At 33.2% G+C, this 26,927-nt stretch overlaps 1 protein-coding gene across 2 annotated transcripts in view; it reads left to right on the top strand.

The window, feature by feature from the left end:
• Positions 1-26,927, top strand: part of LOC137640480 (receptor-type tyrosine-protein phosphatase kappa-like) — a 165,536-nt gene that overhangs the window by 116,289 nt on the left and 22,320 nt on the right. For both annotated transcript variants that reach the window (XM_068373020.1, XM_068373019.1), the window contains exons 4-5: positions 11,852-12,034; positions 13,072-13,172. In XM_068373020.1, the coding sequence (XP_068229121.1) occupies positions 11,852-12,034; positions 13,072-13,172 (284 nt within the window). The remainder of the gene's footprint in view (positions 1-11,851; positions 12,035-13,071; positions 13,173-26,927) is intronic.

Genomic DNA, 26,927 nt, shown 5'->3' with positions numbered 1-26,927 from the left:
GAAGATAATTCAAACGTATGTGCCAAACAACATCTAATACAAAAGAAGAAAGAGAAACTTTATAAGAAGATCTGGATATATGTTGAAAAAAGACATAAGACTCTATTTGTATTTGTTTTGGGGGATTTCTATGTAAAGTAGGTAAATTTGGAGTAGGCACAAGAAATGGCAGAGGAGACATCCTTGTGGAATTACCTAAAAAAACAATCTAAAAATCATGACCACCTTTTTTTATAAGAATGAATATAGAAAATATACACAGAGAAGCCCAAATATAGAAACAAAAAAGGAAATAGGTCCTGTTCTCAGTGAAAACGTTAATTTAGGTAAAGATGTTAAAGTCAAGTGACTCTAGAATTGTCTAGAACAAAAAAAAAAAAAAAAAAATTTTAAGAAACTCGGATTGGTTTAGTTTAGGAATACAAAAAAAAGTACTCCTAGCTACATGACGAAATGGAAGCAAATAAAAAAATAAATAGTCATTTAACCAAATTTGTATTTGAATCAGCACAAGAGATAAGTAGAACAATTTCTAAACTAGATCACAAACCAAAAATCCAATAAAAGAAAGATTGGAAATGAGGGTAAGATCCAAGTGAGACGAAATAGAATTAGGAGAACTATTCAAAACAATAAACAAACTGAAAACACAAGACATTCGTAAACAGTCACACCAAAATTGAGGAAACGAAAATGAAAGGAAGAAGCATCAGCTTAATGAAAAGAATTGGAACAGGGTACATACAGATATTTCCATTGTTGGATGAAAATAGATAAATCAACAAAAGAGATGAAGTGATGAAACTTGCAGAGGATTTCTATACAATGCCATAGAATATTGATCTAAGGAATAAATTTGCCAATAAAAATAATGAAACACCTGAGCCGGTACCGAAAGTAACAGTAGAAGGAATGAAAGCATTAAAAGGCAGGAAAAGAGGCAAAGCAGAAGATGTCCTAACAAATGATTTAATAAAAGATGGAGGATATTTCCTAGTAGTAAATCTCGCTGAACTTTACACAAAATGTTTTCAAGACTGCTCTATAACTTCAGCTTGGAAAACATTTATCATTATATCATTCCACAAAAAGATTGATGAAGTTGAAGTTTTCTTTCATCCTAAGCGAAACAGAAAGAAAGTTAAACTTTAATCAGGCAAGAGAGCTGTCAGATTTTGAAAGTGGATATTCAAGAACTGACCATATCCATGAAATTAACCAGCTAATGGAAAAAATCAACTGATTATGAGAAAACAATATTTATAGCATATATATATATATATATATATATATATATATATATATATATATACGTACATATATATATATATATATATATATGTACGTATATATATATATATATATATATATATATATATATATATATATATATGTATATATATGTATATATATGTATATTTATTACGACTGACGAATTATGCAAATTCTCTAGTTCCAAAACTCATCTGATCATATTATATAAATCTGTTATACTTAAAAATACCCGACCTCTGAGAATATTACGCAGTTCCCAGACGGCAATATATATGAACACTGAATATCCAAAGGCCTCTTACGTTACACTCAAAACAAGAAAAATTAGGTGATTACTTTAGATGAACTATTCTAAACTAACCTCTTACTTTGGTTCTTAGTCAGGGATTACGAGCAAAGCACTGATAGAAAATATTGGCGATCAATATAATAAACACTTTACAAAAATAAATATATCATATAAAAACTTAACAATAATACAGAAGAATTAACACCAAAATAAGTCATTCGAAATTTTAAATCTGAACTAAACCTTAGACTAAGACAAAAGAAAGACACTTTGAAAAAATTATACAATCACTTGTTACACTAGAAAATAATTTATGAAAATGTTTAATTTTGATAATTAATGAAAAGAGTTAACATTTTAACAATGTAATGATTAAACACTAAATGAAATTTACATATATGTAACTGTTACATTTAGGTCTTTTGGTTCACAACAAGGTTCAGAACAGTTAAGGAAAATATTTTAATGCTCTTCACTGTTTAACCTAAATCTCACAGGGCCAGTTACAAAAAATTATGTTAAAATAGTACTTACATTAACACACTACACTTGAATTAACATTAAAAATAAAATTTCACCAATGTTTGAACAACAATATACGTCATATACGTTGGGTATAAAACTTATTCACGTTTGAGAGGACAACTCTTTAAACACTTGAGAAGAGAGAGGGCTGGTGGATGTTGGCTCTTTCAAACATATAGGCTGTGTCCCTTCTGCTGCTTATGCATTGCTAGGTCTATATATATTGAGTTAATACTTCTATAATTTTCTAATAGGCCATTCTTGTAGCGTGGGGCATGGTCTAGCGGCGTAAAGTTGCCAAAGAAGTAAATTGAAAAGGGGTACTAACCTTGCTTGCTTGACAACCCTCTCTCAGCTAACTCCACCCACCTACCTCTCATGACAATAAAACAAAAGAGTAAACATAAGTTGAGAATTTTCATGCACTTTCTAACCACATGGAAGCATAAAAAATGTCGTAATCCTCGTACTCATACAGCATACCTAAACAAGTTACATAAGACTTCATAACAAAACTACATGAAATAAAAAGTTAATTCTTAAAAATAACGTAGATTTACATATACTGAATTGAATGAAAATATAATTAAATGAATGAAGAAAGTCTTATATAATTTACATACATTTACTTAAACCTTCATGAGTGGAACTCACCTTACAAGGTGGCTACACATCGTTTATATACACAAATGAAATACATGAATAAAATATTTATTCATATATATATATATATATATATATATATATATATATATATGTATATATACATATGATTATATGCATATATATAAAGCATTAAAAGACACACACATATATATATACATATACATATTTATATATATATATATATGTAAATATAAATATATATATATATATATATAAATATATACTGTATATATATATATATATATATATATATATATATATATATATATATATATATAAATGTATATGTATATGTATATATAAATATATATATAGTTTGTATATACATATATACGTGTGTATTTACACATACATAGGAATATATATATATATATACATATATATATATATATATATATATAAATATATATATATATATATATATATATGTATATATATATATATATATATATATATATATATATATATATATATATATATATATGCATATATATACACACGTATATATATATATATATATATATATATATATATATATATACATATATATATATATATATATATATATATATATATATATATCCTCATGAAGCTGGTCTAGTGTAGAGTAGTTATTGTAGATTATTGATCCTTTTGTTTATATTTCAGATATTGTTTTCATTTGTACATTGAAGAGATGATACCCAGCCCATAAAATGAGCCCCTCTCATGTAGATATAAGTATTTTATGTAAATTACGTAAGACTCTCGTCGTGGATTTTATTAAATTTTTTATTCAAGTTAAAATATGTTATTAACATATTTTTGTAAAGAATTAACTTTTTATTTCTCATATGTTTGCTATGAAGTCTTATGTTGTCTATTTGAAAGTGTTGTAGGATTCATGCAAGATAGGAACAAGGGCTTAGGTAATGTTCTTTTATATTTTATGATGTATTGCGTCATGTTTGAGTGATAATTCCAGAACATGTGCTTTGGAATGTTCTTCACCACTTGTTTTCGAATTTTCGAGAATCCCGGTGAGAGGATATCATCTTTTTTTTTTTATTTTGGGGGCAATAGGTAGGCGGAGCTAGCTGGGAGAGTTGTCTCGCGGGTGAGTTGACGTGTATCTGAGAGTTACCAAAAAACCTTTGATTTTACCTCGACATTTTTATCTAGTTGGAAACTTTGACGCAACCCCCACGCTACCAGAACCAGATCCTGGAAGCTTCTGGAAATCGCCAAATTTGATATAGAAGGACCCAAGGTTGCGTCAGAGTCAGAGACAGACAGACATAGAGATCGAGTCAGAACCGCAGCCTTCCTCCCTCTCTCTCTCTCCCACACGAAATCCAGTGTCTTATCCAAACTGTTCAGTACGTTAGTGTGTCCTCTCTTCAGTGACTCTGTGCCCTAAAGCAAATCATGTGTTACGCAAGACTAAAAGGTGATTTTGAATTAATTGTGTTAGGGTGAGTGTTGGCATTGCATAATGTTTTTTTGTAAACGGCCCTGTAGGCAGGATAGGTTTATAAAGCGATCTGGTTAACTATCATTCATTAGGAGTCAAACTTAAACATTGTATTATTTCAGAATTATTTCAAGTATCAGTATTATTTTCATTGCATTATTTCTTTTCTTTGCTTAAAGTTTATTTAGATATGATAGTTCAAGTCAAGTTATATAATTTCAGATCGTAACATTTTTGTCTTAATCTCCGTTTTGTTCAGATTTAATTTTTTACTGTGAATTAATTTATTATTGTGTGAATTCTTTCAAAGTGTTGTAATTTATATAGAATATATTTATTTTTGTAACGAGTGCATTATTCCAATCATCAATGTTTAGGATCAGATATCCGCTCGATTCCTGTTAAGAACCAAAGTGAGAGTTAGATAAGTGAAAATAATACTTAAAAGTAATTATCCAGTTTAGTTTTGAGCGCGCTTAAGAGACCTTTGGATATTCAGTGTTTTATATATTGCTGTCTGGGAGTTATATAACGGTCTCAGAATTCGGGTATTAATGTTTTAAAGTGTAATAGTTTTAAGGTAAAAGCAAACAAGGTAATTTGGAAATAGAGAAGTTAATTAACTTGCCAGTCGTAGTACATATAATATCATATGTTTGGTTCCCAGTCACGAGCCATAGTACAGTATAGTATATTTTTTAATGTCCAGACTTCAGGAGTCAAAATCGTGTAATATATTTTGGGTGCTCAGACCTAGGATCTATTCATTATAATAATATATATATATATATATATATATATATATATATATATATATATATATACAGTACATATAAAATTGTATTCACATATATATGTATGTATATATATATATATATATATATATATATATATATATATATATATATATTCTTAAGAAGCTGGTCTTGCGTAGGATAAATAATCTATTCACATATTTTAGTAATGTATTTCATTTGTGTATTTAAGATAGCCAGCGCTTAAAGCGAGTTCCTCTCATGTAGTTATAAGTTTGGTATGTAAATTACTTAAGGCTTCCGTTGTTTATTTCATTGTATTCTTCATTTAAGTTAGTATATATAAATTTACGTTAATTTTAAGAATAAACTTTTCTTCATGTAATCTTATGTAAGCTATCTAAGAGTGTTATATGACCCTACCAGGTATGAACGATGGCTTATGTAATTTTTTTCATGAGGTATTGCTTCATGTTTGTGAGAAAATACGCAGCTGATATATTTGCCACGTGTTTTGGAAGGTTCTTGAAAATCCCAGCGTAATTTTTTTTTTCTTTTTTTCATATTCGAGAACGATAGGTGGGCAGAGGAGCTGAGAGGGAGAATTGCCTGAAAGCAAGGTTTGTCCCCTGAATTTTTTTATCTAGTTGGTAACTTTGCCATTGTTATGCTCCGGCCCCAAGCCACAAGAATAATCTATTTAGAATAATCTAGAAGTTACTAAGTTCATATATATGCATCCCCAGGTTGCAGAAGAGAAACAGCCATCCTGCGAACGAGCCAAAGTTCATCCTCATCTCTCAAGTGCCTTGAGAGTGTCCTCAACAAAGTGATTTTGTGTCCAACGTATATTGCATGTATTGTGTTAAAACATTGCTGTAACTTAGCCAGATATTTTACATTTATAGTGTTGTGGTGAGTGCTGGTATTGTGTATATTATTTTAACTGGCCCTGTGCAAGTAAGAAATGGAAAGTATATCTGCATCACTATCTGGTTACTTCGTGTGAGCTAAAATTCATAAAGTTATCAGTTACTTTATGTAGTTTTTTTAAGAGTTTAATCTTTGGAGTGTTAAAGGTAAACTATTTTCATTAAGTGTCAAGATTAATTAATTGTGTAAAATTTAATTTCAAGTGAAACAAGTGATTGTATAATTTTCGTAAGTATTGATTTCTTTTGTCTTAGTCTAAGTTTTGTTCAGAGTTAATATTTCAAGTGATTTGTTTTTTTTTGTAAATTATTTCAGTGTTCTTTATAGAATATATTTGATTTGTAAAGTTGGTATTATTTTAATCACCAGTGTTTATTTTAGTACTCACTTGTATCCCTGTTAAAGAATCAAAGTAAGAGGTTGTTTGAATAGAGTAGTTCTTAATACTGATTACCCAGTTTTGTTTCGAGTGTACTTAAGAGACCTTTGGATATTCAGTGTGTTTGTGTATTTCTGTCTGGGATTTATATAACTGTTTCAGAGCTCGGGTATTGATATTTTCAAATATAACAGATTCATGTAAAAACAAACAGGTGAGTTTGGAACTTGAGAGGGTGTGTAACTTGCCAGCCATAATATACATTATATTTTGGTTCCTTGACCACAGGACTATTATATATATATATATATATATATATATATATATATATATATATATCTTATATATCTATATATATATATATATATATATATATATATATATATATATACACATATAGAAGTAGAATAATTCATTGCTCACTAAATCTATGCAATTTGATATCTTTGAATATCTTCTGAGTTAATAAATTTATGCAGTTTGATATCGTTTAACCTTTCTTGAAGTATAAACAAAAAAAGGGTAAAGTTTTGCAAAAAAAGGTTAGGAGCGGGGTATAGCACCCCAACCCCCTACCGCCCATATATATATATATATATATATATATATATATATATATATATATATATATATGTATATATATATATATATATATATATATATATATATATATATGTAAATATATATACTGTATATATATATATATATATATATATATATATATATATATATATATATATATATATATATATATATATATATATATATATATATATATATATATATATATACCAAGGCACTTACCCCAAATTTGGGGGTTAGCCAACATCAAACAAATGAAACAGAAAAGGGGACCTCTCCTCTCTACGTTCCTCCCAGCATAACAAGGGGCTCAACCGAGTTCGGCTGGTACTGCTAGGGGTGCCACAGCCCACCCTCCCCAGTTATCCACCGCAGATGAAGCTTCATAACGCTGAATCCCCTACTGCTGCTACCTTCTCGTTCATCCAAGGCACCGGGGGAAGCAGCAGGGCCTACCGGAACTGCGTCACAATTGCTTGCTATTCATTTTTATTTCTAGCAGGCTCTCTTGCCTCTCTCACATCTATCCTCCTATCACCCAGAGCTTCCTTCACTCCATCCATCCACCCAAATCTTGGCCTTCCTCTTGTACTTCTCCCATCAACTCATGCATTCATCACCTTCTTCAGCAGACAGCTATTTTCCATTCTCTCAACATGGCCAAACCACCTCAACACATTCATATCCACTTTAGCTGCTAACTCATTTCTTACACCCGTTCTCACCCTCACTACTTCGTTCCTAACCCTATCTACTCGAGATACACCAGCCATACTCCTTAGACATTTCATCTCAAACACATTCAATTTCTGTCTCTCTGTCACTTTCATTCCCCACAACTCCGATCCATTCATCACAGTTGGCATAATCACTTTCTCATACAGAACTCTCTTTACATTCATGCCCAACCCTCTATTTTTTACTACTCCCTTAACTGCCCCCAACACTTTGCATCCTTCATTCACTCTCTGATGTACATCTGCTTCCACTCCACCATTTGCTGCATCAACAGACCCCAAGTACTGAAACTGATTCACCTCTTCAAGTAACTCTCCATTCAACATGACATTCAACCTCACACCACCTTCCCTTCGCGTACATCTCATAACCTTACTCTTACCCATATTAACTGTCAACTTCCTTCTCTCACACACCTTTCCAAATTCTGTCACTAATCGGCCAAGCTCCTCTTCCGTGTCTGCAACCAGTACAGTATCATCCGCAAACGACAACTGATTTATCTCCCCTTCATGGTCATTCTCGTCTACCAATTTCAATCCTCGTCCAAGCACTCGAGTATTCACCTCTCTCACCACTCCATCAACATACAAGTTGAACAACCACGGCGACATCACACATCCCTGTCTCAGTCCCACTCTCCCCGGAAACCAATCGCTCACTTCATTTCCTATCCTAACACATGCTTTACTACCTTTATAGAAACTTTTCACTGATTGCAACAACCTTCCACTAACCCCATATAACCTCATCACATTCCACATTGCTTTCCTATCAACTCTATCATACGCTTTCTCTAGATCTATAAACGCAACATACACCTTACCTTTTGCTAAATATTACTCGCATATCTGCCTAACTGTAAAAATCTGATTCATACACCCCCTACCTCTTCTAAAACCACCCTGTACTTCTAAGATTGCATTTTCTGTTTCATCCTTGATCCTATTAATCAGTACTCTACCATACACTTTTCCCACCACACTCAACAAACTAACACCCCTTGAATTACAACACTCATGCACATCTCCCTTACCCTTATATAGTGGTACAATACATGCACAAACCCAATCTACTGGTACCATTGACAACACAAAACACATATTAAACAATCTCACCAACCATTCAAGTGCAGTCACACCACCTTCCTTCAACATCTCAGCTCTCACACCATCCATACCAGATGCTTTTCCTACTCTTGTTTCATCTAGTGCTCTCCTCACTTCCTCTCTTGTAATCTCTCTCTCATTCTCATCTCCCATCACCGGCACCTCAACACCTGCAACAGCAATTATATCTGCCTCCCTATTATCCTCAACATTCAGTAAACTTTCAAAATATTCCGCCCCCCTTTTCCTTGCCTCCTCTCCTTTTAACAACCTTCCATTTCCATCTTTCACTGTTTCTTCAATCTTGAACCAACCTTCCTTACTCTCTTCACTTCTTTCCAAAACTTCTTCTTATTCTCTTCATATGAATGACCCAATCCCTAACCCCACCTCAGGTCAGCTGCCCTCTTTGCCTTACTTACCTTGCGCTTTACTTCCACATTTTTCTCTGTATATCTTTCATACTTCTCCACACTATTACTCTGCAGACATTCTTCAAAAGCCCTCTTTTTCTCTTCCACTTTTACATTCACTCCTTCATTCCACCATTCACTGCCCTTCCTCATGCTGCCTCCAACAAACTTCTTGTCACACACATCACTTGCAATCCCAACAAAATTTTCTCTTACTAACTTCCACTCCTCCTTTGAATTACCAGTTTCTCTTACTTTCACTTCGTCATATGCCATTTTCAACCTTTCTTGATATTTACTTTTTACCCCCGGTTTTATTAGCTCTTCAACACTCACTAGCTCCCTTTTACATCCACCTACTCTGTTCTCCCACTCTTTTGCTACAACTAATTTTCCTTCCACTAAAAAATGATCAGCCATACCGTTAGCTGTACCCCTAAACACATGTACGTCTTTCAATCTTCCAATCATTCTTTTAGTTATCAGCACATAATCCATTGATGCCCTTTCTACCACTCTTCCATTTGCCACTCTTACCAGTGTATACTTGTTTTTATCTTTCTTTTTAAAAAAGCTAGAACTTATTACCATCTCTTGCTCAACACACATATCTACCAGTCTCTCACCACTCTCATTTTCTCCTGGTACACCTTACTTCCCAATGACACCTTCTATCTCTCCAGCGCCCACTCTAACATTTAAGTCACCTATGACAACTACACAATTCCCTCTACCTAGTCCTTTTGCACACCTAGTTCATTCATTCCAGAACTCATTCCGCTCTTCTTCACTTTTCTCACAACCTGGCCCATACACACTGACAAATGCCCAACATTCCCTACCCAACCTAACCCTTACCCACATTAACCTAGATGATATCTTCTTCCATTCCACTACTTTACCTGTCATCCATTCACTCAGCAATAAAGCCACAACTTCTCTTGCTCTTCCCCTTTCAATCCCAGACACTCTACCAGACATTTCACCAAACATCACTTCACCTTTCCCTTTTAACTTTGTCTCACACAAAGCCAATATATCCATCCTTCTATTCCTAAACATACTTCCAATCTCACATCTTTTACTCTCTATCATATTACATACACGCACATTCAAACACCCCAAAAATAGAGTGTGGGGAGCAGTCACTCTCCCCCATGCTACACCTTTTTGATGTGTCACAGGATTATAATACAGGAGAGGGGGTTCCCAGCCCCCTTGTCCCGTCCCTTTTAGTTGCCTCTTATGACAAGCAGGAATACGTTGGTGCTACAGGGGGCTATATATATATATATATATATATATATATATATATATATATATATATATATATATATATATACACACACAGTATATTATATTATATTATATATAGATATATATATGTATGTATATATATATATATATATATATATATATATATATATATATATATTCATCACCCATCAAAAATCAACTTGGCGTTTACCTTATGTTCCTGGGTGCTGCAAAATAAATACCATAAAATAAAGAGGATGAGATTTCAGAAAGAAGTGATTCTTCAAAATAAAATTAGATGTGTTGTTAAGTTCTGAATTTTAATCTTAGTTTTCTTTTCTTTTCTATATCTAACAAAGGAGTTTTTACATGGACAGGTTTTTAGGAATGCATTTTGTAGACCACTAAATGCGACGCAAGAGCCTGGAAAACATTCATGTCTGATATTAATCTTTCCAATCACAAAGATCATTTGATAAATAAGGTTTGGCTAGGGACCGAGCGGAGAGAGTTAAATATTTTTGTAATGTTCATAGTTCTAAGGAGTTTTTTTATCACTCGACACGTACACTGACTTAGCCCTTGAGTGTCTATAGGCCTTAACCTTTGAGTGGCAACTATCACTTTTCTATTGCAGTTGGATTCGATATATTTAATGTGGAAGAAGGGGAGTACGTATCTTTCCACGAGGCCGTAGCATGATGGTCCTCTCCCTAGTGACAGGTGAAAAAGCTGACACCAACTCCAACTGTCTGTCAATGGCAGAGAGAACACGAATGAAGAGCGGGCGATCATGTACAGCTGCCTCACCATTAGCCTTATCTGCTTCATTTTTCGGGATATATATATATATATATATATATATATATATATATATATATATATATATATATATATATATATATATATATATATATATATATATATGTACTGCATATATTTACACTGTAGTGTATGTATAAAGTATATATAAATATATGTATATATATACATATATATATGTATATATATATATATATATATATATATATATATATATATATATATATATATATATATATATATATAAGTGTGTTTGTTTCTGTGTGTATGTGTTTGTATATATGAGGGGGAGGGTGGTTTGTAGAACATGAAAAGCATCTACCAATAATTTACTTTCTTTGTGAATGGTTTAAAGAGATTGTCTGCACAGTTTTGTTTTAAAGAGAGTGCCATTTTCCAAATCGCCCAAAATGTATTTACTATTGTTATTGGACTAATTTTGCTTTATTTCCGAGAATAAGAGTTTACTACTTCTTGAACTTGCTCTTGACAATAATTGAATGATCGTCACTTGTCTAATTTGACTCGCAATACTACCCAATTACGCATACAATTTTTATGTTCGTGCCAGTTAACCAACAGTTTAGGGAGTCGAAGCAAATGGTGAGATAGTAAACAATCAGAAATCTCTTCAGAGTGTCTCAATGTGTTTCAGGTAATGGTTGCCCTGCGAGTTCAGTGGAGAGAGAGAGTAAAGGACGCCGAGGACTGGGGAGGCGTCCGCTCGCCCTCTGTGCAACCTCCCACGCCTGCAGCTACCTCCTCCGGCCTCCCATCCTCCCCTGGTCATCACCTTGACCCGCTGAATCATTTGCAGCCTGAACCAATTAGGATAAAGGTATCCAACCGTTCTTGGAATGATATACAAATAACACTGAAAAACAATCAGTGCGCTTACATTGGAGCCATAGTCATTTTATGGCAAAATCATCCGTTTCACAAACACTTGACCAGGATTTCGCAATTTTTTCCCCCTTTTTTGTCTTGTTATAAACTAGTAAGAATTCTTCTACCTCTTCCAAGCAAACTCATGACTTTTGTTATCAATTAGGGAAAATATGTTTAAATGATAAAAAATAGTCTAAATAAACTCATGAATACATCATTAAAACCATGAACATTCGACATGTTGACCTCACAATGGATGAAGTTGAACTGTTCTAAGGGGCTGTTGATAAACTCCAAGTTCAAAATTAGATCAGTGATTGTTCAAGTGAGGTCACCTGATCGCCAGATGTTAAGAAAAAGAAAAACTATATCAACAGCTTTACATACTATAAAGATTGTACAATGATGTTAGGGAGATTTGTCAAGGATATGATTTTTTGAAAGAAAATAGATGTCTTCCAGGAAAAGTTGCATCGAAGAAACTTGCTAAGCAAGAAAAAAGTCATATTTAAGAACTGAGTCAGGGAAAATATATACCATCACCTGTTGCAATTTCTATTTATATCAATTTCTAATATAGCCACGAAAAAAAAAGAATTAATATATGTTTGCTTGTTGTACATATTCTATATGTTATATGCCTTTTTTATCAATACCTTGAAAAGTAAATTATGCAGTGAAAACTTTTTTTGGAGAGCAAAATAATATTTTCCATTAATGTCAGCCATCCTTCAAAATGTAGCATCTACATAAAGTGTCTCTTATTGACATTCATAAACCAATCGATGCATTGTATAAGAACTCGAAACTCCTTTGTATTTCTTATCTTGATTTGCTTTACCTGACTCTTTAGTTATCTCTAAAAAATATGTCATTATTTTCACAGCACTCCATCTCTCAGCACTCTATCTCTTTGTCCCATACAAGGAATTTCTGCGTAGACTTTCAAGTTCAGAATGATTTGTGATTCGAAATATTCCTTTTCAGGCAAAGGGATTACTGGAGCGCCGTGGCTCCAACACCAGCCTTACTCTAGAGCTGGCACCAAACTGTCCGCCACCAGAAGTGACATCACCACCTAGGCACTGGTTAGTATTCTCCAAATCTTTATTATTATTATCATTTATATATGTTAAAGAGGTCGAACTAGCGTGTCGGCATTGATAAATGTGGACATAAAATTGAATGAACTTTTAAACGTGGAAGAAAAAAAAAAAAAAAAAAAAAAAAAAAACCCTCCAGCAATATAAATTCGCTACGCATAATTTGATCTTTGATGTGTACTAACATTAAAGTATAGGTTACTGACAAAACTAGATTATATACATATATATATATATATATATTTATATATATACATATATATATATATATATATATATATATATATATATATATCGAAATACACCATTTCCTTGTATTTATGATAAATACAGTATAATAACCCACAACTTATGAAATATGAAATTTATTGAGCTTTCGAAGGGACCATGTCCCTTCCTTTTCAAAAACAAATGGTTACAGAATTAGAAATTAGAAATACTGATCTACGAAATAAAAAGTTAGCCAGTTTTGATGTTGAATCCTTATTTACCCAAGTCACAGCACAACAATGTCTCCAGTACATGAGTAACAAAATTGATACATTAGATTTAAGTATACCTGTACCCAGTGATATTTTTATAAAGTTGATAGAATTGTGTGTGTCTGAGTTGTATTTTACTTGTAACGGTCAGTTTTTATCTCAAATATGTGTTCCCCCGTGTCTTTTGTTTTAGAAAATATTTTCGTGGAATTTTTTGAAACTGAACTTTGACCTGACATTTTAGATTTTGTTATTACATGGGTGAGATATGTTAATATTTCTGCTGCTGTTCTTAATATTGATAACTGTTTAGAGTCTTTAGAACATCTCCATCCTTTCATTAAATTCAAATTGGGAATAGAAAACAATAATGAATTACCCTTCTCGGACATTTTCGAACCAAACAAGAGCTACAAAATTATTTCTAACTTATTTTTAAGGACTTATAAAGTTTGTGACCATGAATTTATATATAGAATATGAAATCAGTCATCTTAAAAAGGTTTTCAAAAAACATGGCTATAATTCTGGGTTTATTAAAAAGGCACATCTGAAAGCAAGGAAAACATACTATGTTGTAGAGGCAAAAGAGCCATTTCTAAAAGTTGATGAATGTCTTGTTATCATTCCCCAAACAGGCCAGATAGGAGAGCCGGTAGATATCGAAAGATAAAAAGGAGAACTTAGAGATTCCATTAGAAGAGATGTAAATAGTGCTGTTTTTAGACATATGACCAGGGAAAATCATCCAATAGCTTTTAGGTATATTGACAAAATGATATCAATGCCTGATACATAGACGAAAACTGATTGAAACTGTTTTAATTTAAAATTCTAAGAATTTTTAATATCTATCACAGTAATTTTAAATCAGATTTGTTTCTAAATGATATTCTAAAAAACAATGTAACTCTTCTTTTAAGGAATTGATAAACGATGTAAACAAACCTCCATGAATGCTGTTGATTTTTGCTAAGACTGTAACGGGGTTTCGATTTATTATGAACCTTTCTATACTTCTTTTTAAAATCTGAAACCATTTGTTTTATGAAGAAGAAGGGAGATGGTCCCTTCGAAAGCTCAATAAATTAGATTTTTCATAAATCGTGCTCTATATATATATATATATATATATATATATATATATATATATATATATATATGTATATATATATATATATATATATATATATATATATATATATATATATATATATATATATATATATATATATTCACGCATAGTTGCGTGATCGTTTTTCTCAAAATCTGATGAGCAAATCCTGTCCATTTTACAGTTATTGGATTTACACATTCCGCATCATCAAGATTCTCTTGCCTTTATCCTTTATCCAGGTGTGTTGATTTTGCTTTTATGTTTTTGAGAAGGAACGCTTTTACAAATTTCTTTCAATACAATAGAAGGTCAAAATATCATCGGCTTCATAAAGTATATGAGAGTTAGAGTGATGCCACATATCTTACCATCTACTTATTTAGGTGACGTGACAATGACGTTAACAAAACAGGTACATTATTTGAATATGGTTTAAAAATATGCCCAACAACTAAACAGCTTATATGAAAGGTCTGATTGCCACTACTTAGTGATCTTTATTTTGTGGCTGAATCTAGTTGCCATTACAATTTTCATTTAACCATAACAATTTTCATTGTACCTGTCACTAACTTGACTTGTCTTAATTTGGTGAATCTGGATTGGGGCAGTTGGGAATGTGGCTCAAACCTATTCTTCTTCTTTCGACCTTATTAAACCCACTGTGTCGAAGGGTTGGTTGCTCGAGTCAGCTTTTTGCGTCAGTTTCTATTCCTTACATATTCTTCCTCGAGTCCAACCTCACCCACATCCCTCCTCACCACATCTATCCATCGAATCTACTGACGCCTCACACTCATCCTATCACTGGCATGTTTTTAGGTCTCATAGTTGGCTACACCTCATATCTTCTCATTACATCGTCATAATACCCCAGAACAGCTTCCCTAGCCTTCTCCTTCACATTACATATGCCAGGTAATTTTTTGTTTACTGTATCTCGAGTCTCCCTTCTTTCCAGTTGTAATATTCCAGCAATCCATATCACCATCCTCATCTCAGTTCTTTTCAACATTCCCTCTTCTATCCCTTATTTGCCCAAGTTTCTGGCCCATATGATAGAACAGGCCTGATAACTACCTTATAAATCTCGATTAATGTATCATACTCATGCAAGATTTATATGAAATCTCTAGCAGACTGGAATGGGGTTTTGAGTCATCTTTTGGGCTTAAATTGGTCAGAATTAGAAAGAAGTGTTGATCCTATTGTCTCTTTGAATGAGAATCTAGTCAAAATAATTGTTAGGCGTATCCCATCTCGTGTGCCAAGGTAAATAAAAAAAAAAAAACACAAATCATGTCTCAATGATTATTGTAGATGTGCTTATTTGGAGAATCAGTAAGCCTGTCATCTTTGGAAGGGTAACAGATCAGTTTTGACTTGGAATAACTATACTTAGCTTAGAGCTTTTGCTTTGAGAGTTTATGCTGCTACTGAAAAGGAATAAAATTTAACCATAAAGGAAACCCTTTCTGGTACAACCCAGGAGCATAAGTGGTGGACTACCCTTAAATCTGTACTCTATGGTGTAGATGCAAAAGTTCCTCCTTTACTTAAACCAGATGGTTCTGTCACTCACTGTCCAAAGGAACAGACAACCATTTTGGCAGATGTGTTTGACAGTAAGTAGAGTAATGAGAAACTCAATTTTCATCATTCCTGTTTTCCTGGTTAAACTAACTAGTTTAGTTTTTCGATATTGTTAAATTAAAGGTCTCTTGATGGACCTTGATGCTTATGGAGCTTTACCTTTTTCTTACAAAAACCAAAGATTTCTTAGCTTTATAGTTATCTGCTATTTAGAGCAAGTAGGCAAGAAGAGAAAACTTTAGCACTTGTTGCAGAATTGGTAATATTACTCCACTATGTATATGTATTTGTGGTAGCTCAAGTCCAACTGATTACCACCCTTTTTCCATAACTCCCATATTATCTAAACTTTTTGTACGTCTTTTGGCGTTTTAAAAGGTTTGCTGAAGGTAATCCTCTTTTTCCCTGGTTTAATATTTGGTTTTTGTAAAGGGCTTGGAGTATGTGATGCCCTTCTTACAATTTCAAAGGCTGTAAAGAAATCCTTTGATTGTGATTTTAGCGCTGCCTTTGACCGTGTTAATCATGAGGCCCTTGTTTTCAAATTTGAACAGTTGGGAGTGAGTGGATCGTTTCTTAGCATCATTATTGAATTTTTAGGTAATAGATTGCAAAGAGTTGTTGTTGTTGGGCATCATAGTGAGTATAGGAATGTGATATCTGGTGCTCCTCAGGGTAGTGTTCTTGGCTCATTACTTTCCATACTATATACATATGACATGTGGTTTAGCCAGGAGAAGAAGCTTGTTCCATATGCAGATGATGCTAAACTCTTTGTATCAATTCCATCTCCTGAGTGTAGATCTGGGGTTGCTGAATCCCATAATAGAGATCTAGCTAAAATTAGTGCATGGTTCAAATTATGGGGTATGAAGTTGAATCCTAACAAAACTCAAAGTATGATTGTAAGAAGGTCAAGGACAGTGGCTCCTCAACATCTGGATCTCAGCATTGGTAATGTTTCTTCAACTCTGTATGACTCCTTTAAAATTTTAGGTGTGATTCTCGGCTGCAAATATACTTTTGAGAGGCACATTAAGTCTGTGTCTTCTTCAATTGCACACAAAATTGCTTTTTTAAGAATGTCTTTTAAGATTTTTGGTAATCAATTTATTCTGAAGAAGTGTTTTAATTGTTTCATTCTACCTTGTTATCATTATTGTTCCCCTGTGTGGGATTCAGCTGCTGATTCTCATCTTAATTTGTTGGACAGGAACTTGCGATCTATTGAATTTCTTAATCCTGATCTAGATATTAATCTTTGGCACCGTCGTTCATTTAGTTCATTATGCATGTTACCTAAGATTTTTCATAATTCTGACCATTTACATATAGATCTTCTCGGACAGTTCCATCCTATTCGTAATACTATGCATGCAGTTAATTCTAATAGTCAGGCCTTCTCCATCATGAGGCTCAATACTACAGCTGTAACCAAGTTGTGGAATTATCTTCCTAATCGGGTAGTTGAATCTGTAGAACTTCAAAAGTTCAAACTTGCAGCAAATGTTTTCATGTTGAACAGGCTAACATAAGTTTTTTTCCAGTTTATCTATGAAATATATGTTTTCATGTTGTTACTGTTTTAAATATATTTTAGTCTAATTGTTCATCATTTCTCATATCGTTTATTTATTTCCTAGTTTCCTATCCTCTCTGGGTTATTTTTTCCAAGTTGGAGCCCCTGCGCTAATAGCATTTCTCTTTTCCAACTAGGGGCGTAGCTTAGCTAATAATAATAATAATAATAATAATAATAATAATAATAATAATAATAATAAGAATAATAATAATAATAATAATAATAATATCTATGTATATCTCATTCCCTTTACGCTAGCAAGTGACAGAGAGATTTTTTTTTTATAGAAAAATGAATACAGTAGAAGCTTGAAATATATTTTTGCCAATAAAACAGCTAGTCTGAAAGGGGAAAGGTATGAAACATACAAAGATACCAAATCCGGCAACCACAAAAGAGGGAGGGCCATCAACACGTCCAGTTCAGGTTACTTTGCATTGTAGACGAAGTTTCAGTTCACATTCAATTTAGACTACAGTTACAGTTAAGCACTTGCAAAGTTTTTGTGACGCACCGCAAACTCTGGAGATATTTTTCATACATGCATTTGATGGTATACCATGCCGAAAATAAATGGCACCTGTAAAACAGAGGGAAGAAGGTTGATGCTGAATGTGAAGCATTTCAAGAAAACTAGATAAATTTTTTATTATATTTATTTATTTGTTTATTTATTTTTTTTTTTTATTGAGCAGCACCATAATTCAAAGCATGCTAAATTACGGAAGTTGTAAGAGCAATTACACGTGGATAAAATTAATACTCTTACGAGGGGTTTGGAGTCCCAACAACCTATTTTCTCCAGACCTCATTGTGACAAAGAAAAAATTATTCAGACTAGTTTTGTAGTAAGTGAGCTAATTGCAAAGAAGTTGAAACCCCATGCAGAAGGAAAATTTTTAAAGAAGTGCATGGTTGCTGCTGCAGAATTGATTGTATCAGAAAGGGCTAAATTGTTTCAGTGTTAGTTTGTCCCATAAAACTGCTTCCGAAGAAATTGGTGACATGGCAAACGGCATTGAAAAAACACTAACAGACTATGTAAGAGATTTCTTGTTTTTTTCATTGGCTTGTGATGAAACAACAAACATAACAAATACTGCCTAACTGGCTAATTTCATTCCTGGGGTAACTGCTGAATTTGAGATGAGAGAGGAGTTGCTTTTTTTGGAACCTATGCATGGAACTACAGCTGGCGAAGGCTGTCTTGTTTGAAAAGACTCAAATCACCAGTGAAATGCTCAGTGGCCTAGTTACCATCATGATGGAACTCCAGCCATGGTTGGCTCAAAGTAAGGTTAAAATGAACTGGCTCTTGTTGTTATTGACCCTTGTAATTTAATTGTATTTCACTGCATTATACATCAGCAGAGTTTGTGTGCATAATCACTGTAGCTTACTAAGGCTGGGTTTACACCAAGTGATTTGATTCGAATCAACAGGGAGGAGTGCAAAGCTGACTTGGAAATTAGAATACTGGAAAACAAAAATGAATTGTGTTGACATAAGATATTTTCATTCCTTTTTTGTTATGAAATTATTATGAGATTTTCTCCGGAGGAGGAATGCGCAGTTTCGATAATATATCATATACTCGCTTGTTCTATCAATTTCTAGGTCCTATCACTAGCAGGGGTTGTAGTATTTGGAACTGTACAGAACTCATTCATTGCAAAAAGCCCTTATATTTCAGTATTTGTTTCGCATTACTTCCTTTGTAGATGGTAACACCGAAAAGGTATAGTAGTTTACTTATATCCACATTTCCTTTCCTTACTGGGCTATTTTCCATGTTGGATCCTTTGGGCTTGTAGCATCCTGTTTTTCCAACTAGGTTGTAGCTTAGCTAATAATAATAATAATAATAATAATAATAATAATAATAATAATAATAACTAGCAGAACCCGTGTAAATTACACAAAATTATATTTTCAATTCTAATTATCTTGTTCCTAACCTATACATGTTTGAATAAAATGTGATAAGATTTGACTTGTATATTTATTTTAAAAAATGAGCAATACATGAAACAATTTACAAAACTTCTTTATATACAATATTTCTAGTGAAGGTAGTTTCTCTTCTCTGGCCATGAGTAGAATTATTCTGAGGATAAATTTTCACTCTTTCGCTGATCATAGACCTTGCTCTTGAGAAATCTACATAAAGTTGTCCATGAGTAAAGCAAGGTTGTGGTAGGTAGATCCCAACTTTATCGAAAGTCTGTCCTTGAGCTTCATGAATGGTCATTGAATATGACAGGCGGACGGGAAATTGAGTAATGTCTAGGAAGATTTGAAGCAAAGGGTGATCAGAATTATAAGAAATCTTTAACAATAAGAATGGATTAGTCGTTAAACGAAAAGGCCCAAGATTAATTTTATAATGTAGGTTATGGAAATAGAAAGAACTCAATTTTTTGTCAAATATTTAAAAAAAAGACTCAGGTGCTAAAGACAAAATTGGGAAAACTATATATATAAGATGTGCTTTGGTTAAGTAATCAAAGTCTAATGTGATTTTGTAATAGTATACCATGAAATTATTTCTGTTTTCTTTAAAGCGTGACACACGAGTATACCATAAAATCATTTCCGTTTTCTTTAAAGCGTGACACAAAATAAATAGCGCACACGCTATCATACTAATATATAGATAATAATAATAATAATAATAATAATAATAATAATAATAATCTTTATCATCATTTTATGTTTCTTTGTGACTTATACAATAGATTTTGATGAAGTAGTATGGCATTTGCTATTTAGAATTGCAATGATACAACTAATGAAGTATGGCTTGAGAATTTATAACTTGCACAGGGTTGCCATTACATATATATATATATATATATATATATATATATATATATATATATATATATATATACATATATATATATATATGTATATATATACATATGTATATATATGTACATATATATTTATATATATATATATATATATATATATGTATATATATATGTATATATATATATTTATATATACATACATATATATATATATATACATATATATATATACACACACACACACACACACACATATATATATATATATATATATATATATATATATATATATATATATATATATATATGTTGGTGTGAGAATGTCATACGCACACATCGTGGCTCTATCTCATATCTCTTCAATGTGATATAGAATTATTTAGACTTGTAGGTTACTTCTTGAAATAAGTCAAAGTTAAGTTAACTTTAAACAAATTTATTGTTAGCTCCATCACGGGAGTATGGATGGTTTGGTCGGAAGACCATTCCATATGAAAAGATGAATAGAACTGCCTCACATTAGGCTTGCGTCGATAACGTGACATTAGTTATCTCAGCATTTATTACAATATGATCACATAGGATTATAATCGGAAGCCAGGTGATTCCGGTGTAGAGATCAATAGGTCAACTGTTTCTCATGGGAAGCTTGTGCCATGTTTACAAGACATAAATAAATGTTACCTATGCAATGATTTAGCTTAGTCTATTTTCACATCCTGTTATGGCTGTCGTCACACTCCCAACTCTCCAATGATCGCTTGGGTCATGGGTTTATCAATGTATACATTACATTAGCTCGAACAGCTACCTTCAAGTATTTGAACATTAAAATTACGTTAAAAATATGTTTCCTAGGAGTGTGACTGGGTATATATTTTAGTCATAGCCATAAACAAGTGATTAAGGATGAATATGCAAAAAAGGTATATTAAAAAAAATACATACCTAACGGACATAGTAAAAAATAAAGGAAAATGCATGGAAAATACAGATCTATATATATGTCATATTGCTTGCAAATGATTATGAGGTACCAAAAAAACAAAAATGAATGTACATACGAATTGGTTACTTGTTAAAGAATAGTTGTTAACTTTGTCAAAGATACAGATTATTATAATAGATATTGTTGTTCATTAGCAACTGATAAAGAATATTTGTTACCTTGGTAAAGATATAATTACTTCAAATTGATGTGATTGTTCATTAGTAACCGATTTAGAATATTTGTTACCTTGGTAAAGATATATATACATCAAAGTTGATATTTAATGTGCACCAAAAAAAAATTCCTGGTATGTACACGCACCACGGTTTCATATATATATATATATATATATATATATATATATATATATATATATATATACATATATATGTATATATATATATATATATATATATATATATATATATATATATATATATATGTGTATACATATAGGGCTTAGATATTTTATTAGGTGCCCAAAAAATACTCTTTTTTTTAACATATAGGGCTACAATATTTTATTAGGTGCCCAAAAAATACTTTTAAAATGTTTATAAAATGCAATGTCCTGGAGTCTCTTCAACTACATATTACTAGCGTACTGACCGCTTTTCATACACTTCACAGTTCCAGACAATTTTACCCCCCCCCCCCCGCCAGTCAAGTGAAATGGTCAATTTCAAACGGCTCTAAATGTAAATGCACTCAATGCAATGGGAGTGTTGTCTGGACATGGCAAAACGTTCCTCTGGAGCTCCACCTGTTTTTGCCTTAACCTACGCCAAACAAGGATGTTAACGGTGATAAGAATCATCATTATAATGCTGATTGATGCCAGCAACACGTAGGACGAAGATTCCCCCCTGCATAAGTCGGTGATGGGTGGTCCATCTCGGTTAATTACATCAACCGATTAGCCACTCGTGCGTTGTATGGGAGAGGTAAGGATGGGATTGTAGTGGTCCACGTGAAATTCGCGAAGTAGGTCCGTTCCCTGATGATAGTGTTAATTCCTTGGACCGTGTAATTCGTGGACGTCCCGATGCAACCGTCAGCTGCAACGAAGACCTTGGAGTGGGTCGTGGATCCGTCCGGGCATGATACATTGAAGCCGGCCTTGTCGTATCGTATCCACGAGCCGTTGTTCAATCTGTAATTGAACTTATTATCGTCAAAAGGATAAAGTTTTTTCAGACAATCTTCATATGTATGGGAGAGAGCACCGTTTAGCACTATACCTAACTTGCATGAATCCATTGATATATGATGGAATTCAAAGGAGTCAGCTGTACATACTTTATTATTCATTGCTTCTGAACAGTGAGTTAATTTATCTAAGTCTCTAATGACCTTACATGTTTCCTTATCAGGGGAAATCAATATGTGTCCTGTCAAACTGGATATTACTGGACTTGAGTTATTCGTCACGAAAGTTGTGAATGGTGATATTTTGTATGATTGCCAGGCATCGGAAGAATCAAAGGGAACTGTAATCATGATCCTGTAATTTTCAACGCTTACTGTAATCAAGCTATAATAAAATTCTAACTTATGGGCGTCTAACAAAGGAACATAACCTATTTTCTTCCGTCCGTTCTCCAAAATTAACGTTAGGTCTTTTATTGGCAAAAGATGTGGTGATAAAACACCTTTAGTTGCTAACGTAATAGCTTCCACATAGTCTTTTGATTTCTCAATAAAAATGTGAAATTTTAGTATGGATATGATCTATTTTTGAATTATAATACGTTAACGTTGCCAGCAAGTTTTGTACTTCCATAATCTGACTGATATTACTAGAATGTTCGTTCACCAATAGTTTGTTTTCATGTGCTAAAAACTCAATTTTCTTATTTTGATTACTGATTTTAAGACAATTTGAAATTCCTAAGCCTAAACTTGCAACAGATCCAAAGATGTTTAGTGCAGCAACAATAAACGGGTTACGTCTTTCAAGATTAGCGTGTCGCACTGTCCACATCAGTAGGTCGCGAGCCAGGGCTTCTGCCTCGTCAGTCATATTTTGTAAGTCGTATGATAGCATTTCTGCAACGCTTAGTGTTGGTGCAAGCGAACTCTCTGTACTAAAAGGAAAATGTCATCTATGCATTTCATTTAATGAAGCAGCAAACCTTGACAGGTCGCTCTTTAAGCTAGTAACGTCATTCTCTGGGAGGAAAATCGCTTGCATATTTACTTCTATAATTATATTGCTTGCTGTAATAAAAACATCTTCTGTTCTCTCTACTATAGTGCCATATCTAAAATCTATATATTTAGTTTTAGGTCTCTTCCCACACGAGAAAAATGTGTGAGCGAACAATATCACTCTCAACAATAAAAACTTCATTTTGGAAACCTGCAATGAGAAAAATATATATAATTACTCCTGTATTAAGAAGAAAAAAATGTTTACATATAAATATTATACAAGTTTCATAGATACAAAAATTTCCCTCACTTCCTTCTCTCTTATTTTAATTTCTTATGTGAGCTAATGGTACAATTCTCTCATCAGTGGGTTGGGATACGTTTTGAACTCTAAATCTATTGGCCGTTAATGTTTCCAATATGTTAAATGGGCTTTCAAACTTAGGTGTCAGTTTGTAATTGAGTCCTTTACGTACATTTACCTGTATGTGTACATTATCACCCAGGGTATATGTTTTAGTTGGCTTCGCTATTTTATCATGATTCCTTTTTATTATAATTTGTGATTCTTCTAAATTCTTTCGAAGGATATCATAACGACTTATTCTTGCATTTATAACATCCTTTAGAGGATTTGATAAATTAGTTGTAGGCATTAATACATGGAAAGGCGTTCTAGCTGGGGTACCGTACAGTGCCTCGTGCGGCGACATTTTAATAGATACATGATATGAGTGATTCAGAGTACTTAGTACCGAAGGTATGGCAATATCCCAGTTGGGGTCTGATCCCCCTAGTGTAACTCTTAATATGTTTAAAACCTTCCTATTCGCTCTTTCCACTAGCCCATTCGACTCTGGGTGATAGATCATGGTATTGATTTTCTTTATGCCAAGGAATTCACACAATGAGTTAAGGAAATGATTATTGAATTCTCCACCCAAGTCCAAGATTATCATGTGTGGAATTCCATGTTTACAAATGTAGCACTCGTAAAACTTCCTAGCGCATTCGATCGCGGTTTTAGTTTAAAGCGCTATCATTTCTGTATATCGAGTCAAAGCATCTATAATTACTAAGAGGTGCTTATTTCCTCTGTCTGAATCGTAAAGTCCTGTTAATAAATCTAAATGTACTCTTTCTAAGGGTTGATTGGGCACTGGATAAGCCCCTAGGCTGACAGGTGTCTTCATGTGCCCTTTGTTTTCCTGACAAGTGCGACAATTAGCTATGTGCTTTTTTATATCTGTAAGCATCGTATGCCAATAAAACAATGATTTGGCTTTCTGTAACATTATGGAGAACCCCGGGTGTCCATGCAATGGATTTGCATGCAAACAATTTAGGACAGTGGGTATAAGTGAGATTTGTACGACTACCTGGCCGTTAGTCACCTGTGGTGTTTTGCTGGTTTTCCTTGTCATGGATCTACACAGAATATTATCTTTGATTATATAATTCTGCTGCGTATACTTTATATGTTCCTTTTCCTTAGGATTTCCGTTCAAAGCATTTATGATTTTTTCTAATTTCTGATCTTTTCTTTGCTCAGTCTGTATTAGTTCAGCGCTCCAGCCCAGATCTTCCTGTTCAGATACAGTTTTAACAATAGGCATGGATGTTGATATATCTATTAATTCATCTAGTGGCTCCGTACAAGATGACATGGGGTTGCGTGATAATACGTCAGTAATGATATTTGCTTTCCCAGGTAAATACCTAATCCTCGCACCAAAGTCTTGGATGATCAAATGCCACCGAGTTCGTTTGGGGCTATGACTAAAGCCTTTAAAGAAGTCGGTAAGAACCTTGTCGGGATAACCGTATATTATGAACTTAAAATGCACTAGTGAATTAACAATAGCTAGCCCTTCCTTGTCTATTACTGTATATTTACTTTCGGAAGGTCTCAGTTTATGTGAATAAAAAGCTATTGGGAAAAACTGTTTGTCATATTGCTGAAGCAATACCCCACCTACTCCTAGGTCTGAGGCATCTGTTGCAATGAAGAATTTCTTACCGAAGTCAGGAAATTTTAAGATAGGAGAACTACACAGTTCATCTTTCAAGGTATCAAATGCCTATTGATGCTGCTCAGACCATATGAAATCTCTGCCCTTCTTAGTGAGATCGGTTAGGGGAGCGGCTATTATTGAATAATTGTGTATAAAACGCCTGTAATATCCACTTCAGCCCAAAAATTGCTGTATTCCCTTGACATTAGTAGGTATCGGAAAGTTACGGATAGCCGATACCTTATTGTGGACTACTTTAAGACCTTGGCTAGACACCGTAAAACCTAAATAGACTAATTCTGTTTTGAAGAATTCACACTTACTAATCTTTACCCTTAAGTTATGTTGTCTTAGTCTCTGTAGCACTAGTTCCAGTTTACGTAGATGTTCTTCTAAGGTATTAGAAAAGATTACAAGGTCGTCCACATAGGCATGCAATATGTCCCTTAACAAGTCTCCAAACACTATGTTAATCATTCTAGTAAATGTTATGGGAGCACAACGTAAACCAAAAGGCATAAGCAAAAATTCATAATGTCCCCTGGCTGTGCTGAAGGCAGGGTAAAATATTTGTTCTGACCTAGCAAAGATAAAATATCGTCAGTACATGGCACTGGGAATCGATCAGGGATTGTTTCCTCATTGAAGTGACGTAAGTCTACGCTGATACGCCATGTTCGATCTTTTTTCGGTACAACTATTAATGGAAAATTATAAGGTCTGTTCGATTTCCTAATGACTCCTTCTTCTAGCATTTTACCTACTTCATCATTTATCTCATTCTGGAATTTCATAGGGAGTCTGTACGAGGGTACATAGATAATTTTCTGCTTGTCTTTTAACCTCATTTGGTGTTTTATGGCATCCATTTTACCTAAGGATCCATCCGTAGTGGAGAAAACATCATGATATTTAGTTAAAAGACCAAAATATTTCTGCTGAATTTCCTCTTCTAGAATGTCTTTATTGATTTTATTTTTTATAGATTGC

The sequence above is a fragment of the Palaemon carinicauda genome, chromosome 5 (genome assembly GCF_036898095.1).
Source record: "Palaemon carinicauda isolate YSFRI2023 chromosome 5, ASM3689809v2, whole genome shotgun sequence".
Taxonomy (NCBI): domain Eukaryota; kingdom Metazoa; phylum Arthropoda; class Malacostraca; order Decapoda; family Palaemonidae; genus Palaemon; species Palaemon carinicauda.
This window is presented reverse-complemented; position numbering and strand designations above follow the sequence as displayed.